Source organism: Aquarana catesbeiana, linkage group LG09, assembly GCF_042186555.1.
Source record: "Aquarana catesbeiana isolate 2022-GZ linkage group LG09, ASM4218655v1, whole genome shotgun sequence".
In the NCBI taxonomy this organism is placed as follows: domain Eukaryota; kingdom Metazoa; phylum Chordata; class Amphibia; order Anura; family Ranidae; genus Aquarana; species Aquarana catesbeiana.
Genome location: NC_133332.1, coordinates 34,679,331 through 34,693,234, shown reverse-complemented (window position 1 = coordinate 34,693,234; position 13,904 = coordinate 34,679,331). Strand labels below are relative to the sequence as shown.

General features: G+C 46.1%; 1 protein-coding gene across 1 annotated transcript in view; it reads right to left on the bottom strand.

Moving 5' to 3' along the window:
- Positions 1-5,513: 5,513 nt before the first annotated feature.
- LOC141107150 (major histocompatibility complex class I-related gene protein-like) overlaps positions 5,514-13,904 on the bottom strand; it is a 36,190-nt gene continuing 27,799 nt past the window's right edge. Inside the window, exon 4 of the mRNA XM_073597897.1 lies at positions 5,514-5,797. Within this exon, the coding sequence (XP_073453998.1) occupies positions 5,514-5,797 (284 nt within the window). The remainder of the gene's footprint in view (positions 5,798-13,904) is intronic.

Here is a 13,904-nt window from a genome sequence, read left to right as displayed (position 1 = left end):
AGGTAGTCCTTTTTAAGTATATACTTACTGGTCTGCCCTTATTACTTGACCTGTTCTCACACTTTCCTCCCCCCTCTTTTTTTCCCCTCCCTCCTCTCCCCCTTCCCTTCCTTCTTTCCTTCCCCTTCCTTTACTTCTCTCCCTCCCCTGCTCATTTTTTTCTCCACCTTCCCTAACCCTCTTCTCTCCTTCCCTTCTCTTCCAGCCCTTTCTTTCTCCCCATTCCCCATCTCCCTGTCTGATTTTCTCCCCTTCCATCCTTTTCCCCCTTCCCCCCTTGCTCCTCCTTCCTTTCCTCTCCCCCCCCCACTCCCTCCCCGTTACTCTCCTTTTTTCCATACCCCTTCTCCCTTCCTTTCCCTTTCACCCTTCCCTTCCCCTTTTTTCCCCTTTACTTCAATCCTATCAGGCCAGGTATCACCATAAACTAATGTCTATATATATATATATATATATATATACCGTATTTATCGGCGTATAACACGCACCGGCGTATAACACACACCCCAAGTTTAGGAGGGAATTTTAAGGAAAAAAACTTTTAGGAGGGAAGTTTAAGGAAAAAAAAAACTTACATTTAAATGCCCATCAATGCAGCCTCATCAGTGTTCATCTGCAGCCTTTCCCCAGTGTCCAGTGCAGCCTTGTCAGTGCAGCTTTGCCCCAGTGCAGTCTTGTCAGTGCAGCTTTGCCCCAGTGCAGCCTTGTCAGTGCAGCTTTGCCCCAGTGCAGCCTTGTCAGTGCAGCTTTGCCCCAGTGCAGCCTTGTCAGTGCAGCTTTGCCCCAGTGCAGCCTTGTCAGTGCAGCTTTGCCCCAGTGCAGCCTTGTCAGTGCAGCTTTGCCCCAGTGCAGCCTTGTCCCCAGTGCAGCCTTGTCAGTGCAGCCTTGTCCCCAGTGCAGCTTTGCCCCAGTGCAGCCTTGTCCCCAGTGCAGCTTTGCCCCAGTGCAGCTTTGCCCCAGTGCAGCTTTGCCCCAGTTCAGCTTTGCCCCCGTGCAGCTTTGCCCCAGTGGTCCGTGCAGCCTTGTCGCTGCCGACATACAAACGTTTCGTTTGTATTTTTAAACATGGCGCCGCGGAGTTCGGAGGGACTCGGGGGCGCTCGTTCAGCTGAACGAGCGCCGCCGAGGACACAGTGACTGGGCGGAGCCGAGATACACATAGCCGAGGCTTCTCGGCTATTCTCGGCGCCGTTCACAGTCACGCCCAGTCCCTATGATGGACATAACACAGGTCCAATGGCGGGACTGGGCGTGACTGTGAACGGCGCCGAGAATAGCCGAGAAGCCTCGGCTATGTGTATCTCGGCTCCGCCCAGCCACTGTGTCCTCGGCGGCGCTCGTTCAGCTGAACGAGCGCCCCCGAGTCCCTCCGAACTCCGCGGCGCCATGTTTAAAAATCCAAGCTATGTGATCTGTCGGAGCGATCGCCGCGATCGCTCCGACAGATCACAAAATAGCGGGGATCGGCGTATAACACGCACCCACGATTTTCCCCTTATCTTAAGGGGAAAAAAGTGCGTGTTATACGCCGATAAATACGGTATATATATATATATATATATATATATATAAAATATATGTTATTGCCCTTGGACTCCTAGGTAGGTGATTGCATCCTGGCTCTTGCTGTATTTGTTCCATGCTGTGCTTGATATATTCTCACTGTAATTGTATATTGTATTGCTTTCCGGTGTACACGTTTTCAATTATGTAATTTACCTTATAGATTGATCCTCCTGAAGAAGTGGTTCTTTGATCGCAAAACTGGTAGAGGATTACACGATCTGTGAGAAATTTCCATAACCATTCATTTGCAAGTCTACAAGTATATGTATATACTGTATCGACTTTTTGTTTCTTTTATGTATTGATTCGTTGTTATCATATGTGTGTTTTTATAAATGGTAGATACCGCACTTAAGTAAGGCTAGGCTGATGCCTCCCCTAGGGGCTCCACTAGTGAAGCACCAAAAAAATATATATATGCGTATATATGTACAGGGATGGGTGGCGCTGCCTATCTCCTGGAAAGTAACTTCAAGTGATAAATTGTGATAAAAAGTGCAAGTGCCAATGAAACCACTATGTGATATAGGCTGAAATTGTGTGATATTGGGTGACACTCCATGTCCCCTATTGTGATATGAAGGGAAAAGAAGGAGTGAAGGGTAGTTCTCTCCTAAAAAAAAAAAAACAGTTTATGTGGTTCACCCATGCAGGGGTATGAGGATCTGGAGAGTGGGGAACTGAAGGGGAGCACGAACGTCACCTTATTCTGCTCGCACAGGAATTTACACAAGTCACTTTAAAATGTCACTTTATGTTGATACGGTTCCCCGTAATCCTTAATTAAAAAATGTAAGTCTGCGTACTGCGATCTACCCAAGCTCTCCTCTTCTGCCCTAACGACCCTCAACCCCTCTATTACAGAAGAGGAAGTAACTGATATGATTAAATCTTTGCCAAATAACAAGGCCCCTGGACCCGATGGATTACCATACCTCTACTACAAAACTTTCCTACCGCATCTGCTTCCCCACATGACAACCCTGTTTAACTCATTTCTTTCTGACACACCTATCCCGAGGGACATGCCAAATTCCTTCCTCATGCTGATTCCCAAACTGGGAAAAGATCACAACCTTTCATCCAATTATAGACCGATAGCACTCCTCAATACAGACTTAAAAATTTTCACAAAACTATTAGCAAACAGGTTAAACAACTTCATGCCATCGCTAATTCACAAGGACCAATTGGGATTTATTCCCCTTTGCCAGGCCGGGGATAACACCCCGAGGGTCATTGACCTCGTGGAGGTTGCAAACGGGACCAGATTAGGGGCAATACTGTTCAGTCTAGACGCAGAAAAAGCCTTTGATAGGCTGAGCTGGCCCTTCCTGTTTGCAAATATCCATCGAGTTGGTATTGAGGGCTCTTTCCTCCGAGCCATCACTCACCTATATTCATCCCACTTGGCCCTGGTCCGTACCCAATTCACCTCTTCCTCTACTTTCCAGATCTCCAATAGGAATTGACAAGGCTGCCCACTTTCCCCTCTTCTATATGCCCTATGTATTGAACCCCTAGCAGCCCATATCAGAAAGAACCCAAACATCCAAGGTATTCCAGACTTTAAGATTTCCTTATTTGTGGACGATGTCCTCCTCACTCTCAGGTAACCCCATGTCTCTCTCCCAAATCTACACATAGCGCTAGACCGGTATAGTGCACTCTCAGGATATAAAATCAATAATTCAAAAACAGAAGCCCTCCCCCTTAAAATATCTCATCAAACACTATCGGCCCTCTCGCAAACATTTAACTACACGTGGAAGACCTCTTCCTTAAAATACCTTGGGGTCCACCTCACACCCACATACGACACTCTCTATAAAGCCAACTTCCCCCAACTATACACCTCCATCAGAGCCTCCCTGGCCAAGTGGAAGTCTCTAAAACTATCTCTTTTCAGCCGCCTTGCAACCTTAAAGATGACAATCCTACCTAAACTTTTATACCTTTTTGAGACGCTACCCATCCCCATCCCATCCTCGCACCTTAAGAGGCTCCAGGGCGACTTAATACATTTTTTTCTGGAACTATAAGAGGCACCGGATCACTAGATCGGTCCTGTACGCTCCCCGCATTCAAGGCAGCCTAGCATTCCCTAACATAGCCAAGTATTATCTAGCTGCCCAGTTACGCCCTGTGGCCTCTTGGTGCACTCTCCATGCCTATAACCGATGGACACAAATTGAGACTACAGAAGTGGAAATACACTTTACAGTGTATCTATTGTCAAAATGTAAAATCATTATGCTCATTTCCACATTATATTTCAGTTATTTCTAGACTATTCATATTAACCTCTTGACAACTGCGCTATAGCTGAATAATGGCTACAGTGCGGTCACACATTTCCGGGAGGGCATCTATTAACGTCCTCCCAGTACCCTGCCTCCCCGTGAAGGTTGCGCATCAGGCATGCTTTGTGATTGCTGTGTTTTTTGGACATAGCTGATCACAGATGGGGTAAAGGGCCAATCACAGCAGCCCTTTACCATGTAATCACCTGTGTACAATCACAGCTGATCACATATAAACAAATGTTGGTTATCAGCATTTCCTTTTCTCAGCGTTGCCGCTGTCCGAGGAAAGGAAAGCTGATAACTGACTATCCTGTGACAGGGCATCAATGCCCTGATTATCAGTGCAGCCCCATCAGTACCAATCAGTGCACATCAGTGCTGCCTATCAGTGCCCATCAGTGCCACCTATAAATGTTCATCAGTGCAGCCTTATCAGTGCCTCCTCATCAGTGCAGCTTATCAGTGCTGCCTCATCAATGGCCATCAGTGCCCATCACTGAAGCCTCTTCACCACACATCAGTGAAGAATAAAAATTACTTATTTGCCAAAATTTATAACAGAAACAAAGAAAAGTTTTGTTTTCTTTAAAATTTGTGGTCTTTTTTCATTTGTTTAGGACAAAATAAAAAACCTAGTGGTGATTAAATACCACCTATAGAATGATCTATCTAAAAAAAATTCACATGGATACAGTGTTGCACGAATGTGTAATTTTCATTCAAAATGCAACAGCACTGAAAGCTGAAAATTGGCCTGGGTGGGAAGCGGGTGAAAGTATCCAGTAGGAAAGTGGTTAATCTGAGTTACGTTTGCAAACTGACTTTAAGAAGATCCCCACACATTGACTTACTTAAATTCTGTGACATTTAACAATATTTGGCAGTCACTAGCACTAGCAATCTTGCTGTAGCAACTGCGGCAGAACACTTGAAGTAATGGTTCCAGATACTCTTGTAGCAGCAAACACAGTAACACTGACAGTACAGGTGTAGTGATGCTGACAGCAGAAGTGACAATCATGCTGGTAGTATATCTTCAGCACCAAGAGATACCATACTGGCATTACCTCTATTATTGAAGCAGCATCTGCAGGAGGGGTGGCTGACGGGCAGAGTGGCGGCACAAACAGAATTTGAACTGTACAGGTCCTATGACATAATTCCAGAGACTGGTGATTAGTAGAGCAGAAAGAAGTGTCCCTAATCGCTTCCTTCTCGAACATAACCTTTCACCAAGGGCTATTTCACTGTCCCTGGCAAACGTGGTTCCTCTCCCTACTCTAGTCACTGACAACTGTGCACCAAATACAGTGGGGCACTGCTATTTATTAGCATTGTTCACATTAAAGATGACCACCAAGGTCTCCCAGTGTTGCAGCATCCAATTGGACCACTGATCCCCTGGTGACACCTACAGAACAATGTTCCTCCAATCCTTAACTTCATCTGTACAGCAACGCAGCACCACTTACAGCATGGGGGATAACATTCCCCTGCCTATACACTGGTTTATAGAAAGAAAACAAACCAAGGATGACCAGCGGTATTCTTTTTATACTCTAAATCACTGGGTATCATACAAAAACACAGTGAAATAAGCTATCTGTACAAATAATAGAAGACTCATATCTATACTGTATATCACTCACCCCATTTCACAGCGAGAACATCCTCCAGACTGCTGTGGTCCACATGACAGGCGTAAGTGTCTCCACCGCTTGTTGGCACTTCCACACTGACTCTGATCCGATAGGTACCATCAGGATGGGGGAGAATTGGAGTCATTTCATCTGAAGGAACATGGTCCTCCCCATTCCTCACCCACTTCACATCCACAGGTCGGGGGTGAAACCCGTACACCAGGCACTGAAGTCTGGTGACATCATCTGACTGATGATTGCCCCACACCTTCACTTCTGGGCGCACTGCAATAAAAAGAAAAAAAGAAAGACACAAATGGGCAGATATTCTGGGCTATTTCTATAAAGATCTGATAGTCTTTGTTCAAAATTATTAATGACACCAGTATAGGCAAAGACTGCTTCTGAAAAATGTAATGGACTTCATAGCTGTAGCACCCTTTAGCTAGTGTGCTAGATGTACATAGTTAGTTGTTAGAGTGGGTAAATTGGCTTGGCTGGGAGATAGGCCTGGGCTGAATCTGGGTCAGGGTTGAGTGACTCAGGGAGGCTGGATGACTCATCTGACAGCTCTTCTGGTGCCCCCCCTGTTTTCTGGAACCTTGGTGCAGGTTCTAGATGTAGTGGGTTGAGGCTATGGGGACCCTGACCAATCCCCAGTAAAAGGGGGCTGGAAGGGGACAGCTCACCTCTAATAGGCATGAGTCATGCCATCAGAGGCAGTCACATGGAAGATAGAGATGGAGTGCTGAGGAGGCTGTCAGAGGCCCTCACAGGGTGCCCCCTAGTCTGGGGGGTGACCTCGGGTCTGGGGCTCGGGTGCTGGAAGGATCCCTCACAACATGGAGGAAACCTTTCCTGGAGGCACAGGAGCAAGGAGAGGACAGCGGAAGCAGGTCAGCATGTCGGGGAGATCTCCTGAGAAGTCAACCAGGTGGGCTGGTGAGTGTTCAGTCTGGGAGGACTGTGGAAAAGTTAGCCAGGTTAGTGAAAAGGGCAGCTGCAGCCAGGTGAGTTGGCAGTGCCTGAAGAGGTCATCCTGGGATCAGTAACCACTTGGATGTATGCTGGACACAGATTTTTTGTTACACATCTAAGGGGCCTCAGGTTCCTGCCTGTAACAGGCTTTTGCTTTAATCTGACTGAGTGCCTTGTCAGATCTTCTAATGCCCCGTACACACGGTCGGACATTGATCGGACAGTCCGACAACAAAATCCATGGATTTTTTCCGACGGATGTTGGCTCAAACTTGTCTTGCATACACACGGTCACACAAAGTTGTCGGAAAATCTGATCGTTCTGAACGTGGTGACGTAAAACACGTACGTCGGGTCTATAAACGGGACAGTAGCCAATAGCTTTCGTCTCTTAATTTATTCTGAGCATGCGTGGCACTTTGTGCATTGGATTTGTGTACACATGATCAGAATTTCCGACAACGGATTTTGTTGTCGGAAAATTTTATAGCCTGCTCTCAAACTTTGTGTGTCGGAAATATTGATGGAAAACGTGTGATGGAGCCTACACATGGTTGGATTTTCTGACAACAAGGTCCTATCACACATTTTCCATCGGAAAATCCGACCGTGTGTACAGGGCATAACAGTGTGCCCGTGGAGTTCTGCAAGCAAGCCAGCGCTGGAGGAAGCAAAGGAGTGTATATAGACTGTATATAGGTTGCACCTAGTTGCCTAACGACAACTAGTACGTGTAGGACGATCTTTTGGTTTGATCGTCCACCCCATTTCATTGTTTTTGTTTTGTTTCTAGAGCTCTCTTTGCTCTTATTCTTTTTACCTTTTCCTTCCCCCCCCCTGCTCCTTCAAGTCTTCTACTCCCTATTTCATTACTACCCCCCCCCTCCCCCCCTCGTCCTTTTTTTTTTTTTTTTGTAAAGAAATTTCTTTTTTACTGGCATGAGCGCGATGGATCAAATTACTATTTATACCCTAAACACCAAAGGGCTGAATGTGCCGGAAAAGCATTGCATGCTCCTGAACGATCTAAAGCAGATGTGGCGTTTGTCCAGGAGACTCACTTTAAGACGGGTGCACCGATGTGTTTGAAAAACCGATATTTCCCAACTACATACCACGCTACCAATCCTTCAGCCAAATCAAAGGGAGTGTCTATACTGATCTCGGGGAATGTGCCCTGGACCTGTAGAGACATCAGAATTGACACAGAGGGGAGATATGTGTTTCTCAAAGGACTGATTGGTGATGTACTGGTGACTCTAGCGACTGTGTACGCCCCAAATGACAGACAGGATATTTTCATATCCAAAACATCGAACGAACTGCTACCTTTTGCAGAGGGACAACTGATACTAGGCGGCGATTTTATTGTTCCTCTGTGCCCATCGGTAGACACATCAAATGGAACGTCCTCTCTTCGAAGGGGTGTACACAGACGAATCACCAAGACACTACACGAGACCAGACTGATTGACGTATGGAGACTTTTACACGCCGGAGAGAGGGATTATACATTCTTCTCATCACCACACAAATCATATTCCCGCATCGACCTTTTTCTTTTGCCTCATAACCAACTGGAGGCAATAGACAAAGTTGACATAGGCACAATCACCTGGTCTGACCATGCTCCTATTACCCTGAAATATTCCCTCTCACGAACAGCGACGACAAAATCAAGATTTTGGCGACTAAACGAAAGTTTACTTCAGGACACCACAGTGTTAGCTGATGTCACAAAAGAACTTAAATTTTATTTTCAGACGAATGATATAGACAATTGTGACCCTGGGATACTCTGGGAAGCCCATAAGGCTGTGATCAGAGGAATCCTGATCAAACATGGTGCACTTATCAAAAGGGAACGGGAGAAACAGTTATTAATTCTATTACAGAAAACCCACGATTTAGAAAAAACACATAAACAAAACCCGACCACATCCATAGAAACAGAACTCCTTACATTACGTAGACAGACGGTAGATATACTACATTACCAAGCGAAAGCAGCTTTACAAGCGTGTAGAAAACTCACCTATGAATCGGGGAATAAATGTGGGAAAATTCTTGCAAGGGCAGTTAGACAACAGAGGTTACGCGCATATATACCACAAATCATATCCCCATCAGGGCAAAAAAGGGCGACACCCACACAAATAGCAGATGAATTTAAAAAATTTTATTCCTCCTTATATAACCTCCCAAAGTCAGGAGTCACTGACACCGCAATAAGGGAATATCTTACTCTAGCTAATACCCCCAAACTATCAGCAGAAGATGCAGCTGCCCTAGAAGAACCCATCACAATGGTAGAAATACAAGGCGCAATTAAAAACATGAAACCAGGTAAAGCTCTGGGTCCGGACGGTTTGACTCTGCAGTACTACCAGACTCTGCTGCCAATTCTAGGCCCACGTATGTTGAAACTATTTAACAAGCTTACGGAAGGGGGCCACTTGCAGAGAGACACAGTAAGCACGCACATATCCCTTATACCCAAGGAAGGGAAAGATCCCTCGGCCTGTGGTAGCTACAGGCCCATATCTCTTCTAAATATAGATCCTAAACTCCTCACCAAAATCTTGGCAAATAGATTATCCCAACACATGACTAACCTGATACACTTAGACCAGGTGGGTTTTGTCCCTACACGTGAAGCTAGGGACAACACCACAAAAGTCCTTAACTTGATCCATAGAGCTAATATATCTTAAGCGCCTTGTACCTTTCTCAGCACAGAGGCTGAGAAAGCATTTGATCGGGTGAGCTGGGAATTTATGACAGCAGTCCTCAAGCATATCGGATTAGGTAACCACATGTTGCAATGGATCTCTAACGTTTACTCGTTACCTACAGCTAGGGTCAAGGCTAATGGAATCCTATCTGCTCCTTTTAATATCTCTAATGGTACCAGACAAGGATGCCCACTGTCACCCCTTCTTTTTGCCCTGGTACTCGAACCCTTTCTAAACACGATACGCAGGAACCCAGATATCTCTGGGATTTCCATAGGGCACAGACAATACAAGATTTCCGCATACGCGGATGATCTTCTATTTTCCTTAACCAACCCGATTATCTCCCTCCCAAATTTAATTAAAGAATTTCAGATATACGGGAACATGTCCAACCTAAAGATTAATTTTGACAAATCAGCAGCAATGGGAATCAATATGCCGATGGAACAACTTTCCTCTCTGAAGTCCAAATTTAATTTCAAATGGTCAGACAGTCACTTCAAGTACCATGGCACTAACATACCCAGGGATCTGAAACGCACATTTGAACTGAACTTCCCTCCAATCCTGAGCACAGTTAAAGAGTTACTCGCAGAGTGGGGCAAAGGTCTACACTCATGGTTTGGGAGATGCAATCTAATCAAGATGTGCATTCTCCCAAAATTTCTATACCTATTTCAAGCCTTACCTATAAGAATCCCCGGTAACTATTTTAAACAAATACATTCCCTATTTATAAAATTTGTGTGGTCACACTCTAAGCCTAGACTAAAAAGATGCTATTTGACTCTACCGAAACACTATGGAGGTCTCGCCCTCCCGGACGCAAAACACTATTATCAAGCTGTGCACCTAGGGAGGATCATTGACTGGAACAGACACGACAAAACCAAACTATAGATCCAAGTAGAGAACCATCAGGTTAATATACCCTTGAAGGGGGCTATCTGGTGCTACGATAAATTACCTAGGGACATGACTTCACACCCGACCATTGGTGCCACGCTGTCAGTAGGGTTAAATATACTTAAAAACACTTCATTGACCTCCAAACAATCCCCCTTATTCCCTATTCTGGGGAATCCAGCGTTCGAACCAGGGCTAGACTATTCAAACTATGAGACGCTCTGGGAGGCAGGTAAAGACTGTGCATCACATTATGTGGAAGACAACCACTGGACCTCAATTCAATCTCTGACGAATGATAACGGGGGTTTTCAATTGTCATTTTGGAAAGCGATTCGGCTACACCATTTCCTTTAATCAATACCAGAACCGATGCGATATAAGCGCGATATGACGACGCTAGAAGGATACTGTAGAGGGGAGGGCACTCTGCCTCAGGTGCTCTCCAAGACATACTCGCTACTCAACACACCGACTGAACAACCAGACTTGTTATTTTTACGAAAATGGGAACAGGATCTAAAATGTAATTTTACAGAAGCACAAACACAAAACATACTTCAACTTACACTGAAATCATCCATCTGTACAAAAATTCAGGAGACAAATTACAAAATTCTGACTAGATGGTATTTAGGGATGAGCCGAACACCCCCCGGTTCGGTTCGCACCAGAACCTGCGAACGGACCGAAAGTTCGCACGAACGTTAGAACCCCATTGACGTCTATGGGACTCGAACGTTCGAAATGAAAAGTGCTCATTTTAAAGGCTAATTTGCATGGTATTGTCCTAAAAAGGGTTTGGGGACCCGGGTCCTACCCCAGGGGACATGTATCAATGCAAAAAAAACTTTTAAAAACTGCCGTTTTTTCAGGAGCAGTGATTTTAATGATGCTTAAAGTAAAAAAAAAAGTGAAATACTCCTTTAAATATCGTACCTGGGGAGTGTCTATAGTATGCCTGTAAAGTGACGCCTGTTTCCCGTGTTTAGAACAGTCCCTGCACCAAATGGGTACCCCCCAGTCCATTACCAGGCCCTTTGGGTCTTGTATGGATATTAAGGGGAACCCCGCACCCAAATTAAAATAAGGAAAGGTGTGGGGCCACCAGGCCCTATATACTCTGAACAGCAGTATACAGGCGGTGCAAACAAGACAGGGACTGTAGGTTTGTTGTTAAGTAGAATCTCTTTGTAATTTTGAACGGGTACATTTTTAACGTGTTTAGCTCCAGCCAAAAAATCTTTTTTAAGCTTTTTGGAAAACATTATAGAAGGGTTATAGCCCCTGTGACATTTGTTTTGCTGTCTTTCCTCCTCTTCAGAAGATTTCACCTCACTTTTTGTCCCAATGAAAAATGTTTTTTGAAAATTTGGGTTTTTTTGTGGAACAAGGATTGGAAAGCATCAGTGGAAAGGAGAAATGTTTTTCCCATATTAACTCTTACAGGAGAGAATTTCCCTTCCTAGGGGTAGATTTCATCTCACTTCCTGTTGTCTCCTTCCGTTTGCAAGTAGGAGTCGTTTGTAAGTTAGATGTTTGAAAGTAGGGTCCTGCCCTATATACTCAGCAGAAATTTGGGCCTTAGGTGTTGCTGTGGCCACAACACTGTAAGCCCTCACAGGGCCCTGCTGTGAAATATTAGATCAAGAATTGTAATTACATGCCCCTGTTGAACAGGAGCTGAAAAATTAGGCCTTAGGCACTGGTGCTGGTGCCACAAAACTGCAACCCCTCACAGACACTCTAGTTGGAACGCAGGAACGAGCCCTGCTGCAAAGTATTGCATCAAAAATTGTAATTACACGCCCCTGTTAAACAAGGGCTGAAAAATTGGGCCTTAGGCACTGGTGCTGGTGCCACAACACTGCAACCCCTCACAGACAGACACTCTAGTTGGAATGCAGGAACGAGCCTTGCTGCAAAGTATTGCATCAAAAATTGTAATTACACGCCCCTGTTAGACAGGGGCAGAAAAAATGGGCCTTAGGCACTGGTGCTGGTGCCACAACACTGCAACCCCTCACAGACACTCTAGTTGGAACGCAGGAACGAGCCTTGCTGCAAAGTATTGCATCAAAAATTGTAATTACACGCCCCTGTTAGACAGGGGCAGAAAAAATGGGCCTTAGGCACTGGTGCTGGTGCCACAACACTGCAACCCCTCACAGACACTCTAGTTGGAATGCAGGAACGAGCCTTGCTGCAAAGTATTGCATCAAAAATTGTAATTACACGCCCCTGTTAAACAGGGGCTGAAAAATTGTGCCTTAGGCACTGGTGGTGGCGCCCAGAACCAAAAATGTTCTTACAAGCTATCAGCGTGATGATTGAGGAGGAAGAGGATAATTACTCAGGGATAGTCACTCAGCATCAGCATAGGCAGTCTTTGAAGGGATCTGAGATTTCAAAAAAAATTATTCGGTTACATCAGCATCAGGTGCTTGGTAGCTGGTGGTGATCCAAGACTGATTCATTTTTAGGAAGGTCAGTCGATCGACCGAGTTGGTGGACAGACACACCCTGTGATCGGTTACCACGCCTCCAGCAGCACTGAATGTGCGTTCCGAAAGAACGCTGGATGCAGGACAGGCCAGTAGCTCAATTGTATACTGTGCAAGCTCTGGCCAGTGATCCATCCTCAAGATCCAGTAACCCAGAGGATTTTCGGTGGGAAAGGTGTCCAAGTCTGATCTTGCCCCTAGGTATTCCTGCACCATGTAAAACAGACGCTGGCGATGGTTGCTGGAACCGATCATACCTTGGGGCTGCGGACCAAAAAATTGTCTGAACGCATCGGTCAGACGGCCACCTTCTCCACCGCTCCTTCTTTGACTGACCGAAGCCTCAGCAACACATTGTCCAGAAACAGGAGTTTGTAACCTCCCAGTCTCTGGGAACGCGTTGCACAGACCTTTCTGCAAGGCCTCCCGAAGATGTTTCATCTTCTGCTCCCTCTGCGATGGCAAGATAAGGTCCGCAACCTTACCCTTGTAACGTGGATCAAGGAGGGTTGCCAGCCAGTATTGGTCCTTCTCCTTGATACCACGAATACGAGGATCCTTACGCAGGCTTTGCAGGATCAGGGAGGCCATGCAGCATAGGTTTGCTGAGGCATTCGGTCCGGAGTCCTCTGGGTCACTAAGGACGACATGGTCCGCAGCCACCTCCTCCCAGCCACGTACAAGTCCATGTGTTTCTTGGGACTGATCCCTTAAAGACTGCTGCTGATGCTGAGTGCCAGGCTCCACCTCCATACTGACACAATCTTCCTCCTCCTCCTCGTCCTCTTCCTGTGTGATCGGCGGGCACGCAGGAACACTGTCTGGATAAAGGGGGCCTTGAGAGCTAAGGAAGTCCTCCTCTTCCTGCCTCTGTTCTGCCTCAAGTGCCCTGTCCATTATTCCACGCAGCGTGTGCTCCAACAGGTGGACAAGGGGGACAGTGTCACTGATGCATGCACTGTCACTGCTCACCATCCTCGTGGCCTCCTCAAATGGTGACAGGACAGTGCATGCATCCCTGTTAATGGCCCACTGGCGTGGGGAAAAAAAAACAAGCTCCCCTGACCCTGTCCTGGTGCCATAGTCGCACAGGTACTCATTGATGGCCCTCTGCTGCGTGTGCAGCCGCTGCAGCATGGCCAACGTTGAGTTCCACCTGGTGGGCATGTCACAGATTAGGCGGTTCTTGGGCAGGTTAAACTCCTTTTGGAGGTCCGTCAGCCGAGCACTGGCATTATATGACCGGCAGAAATGCACACAGACTTT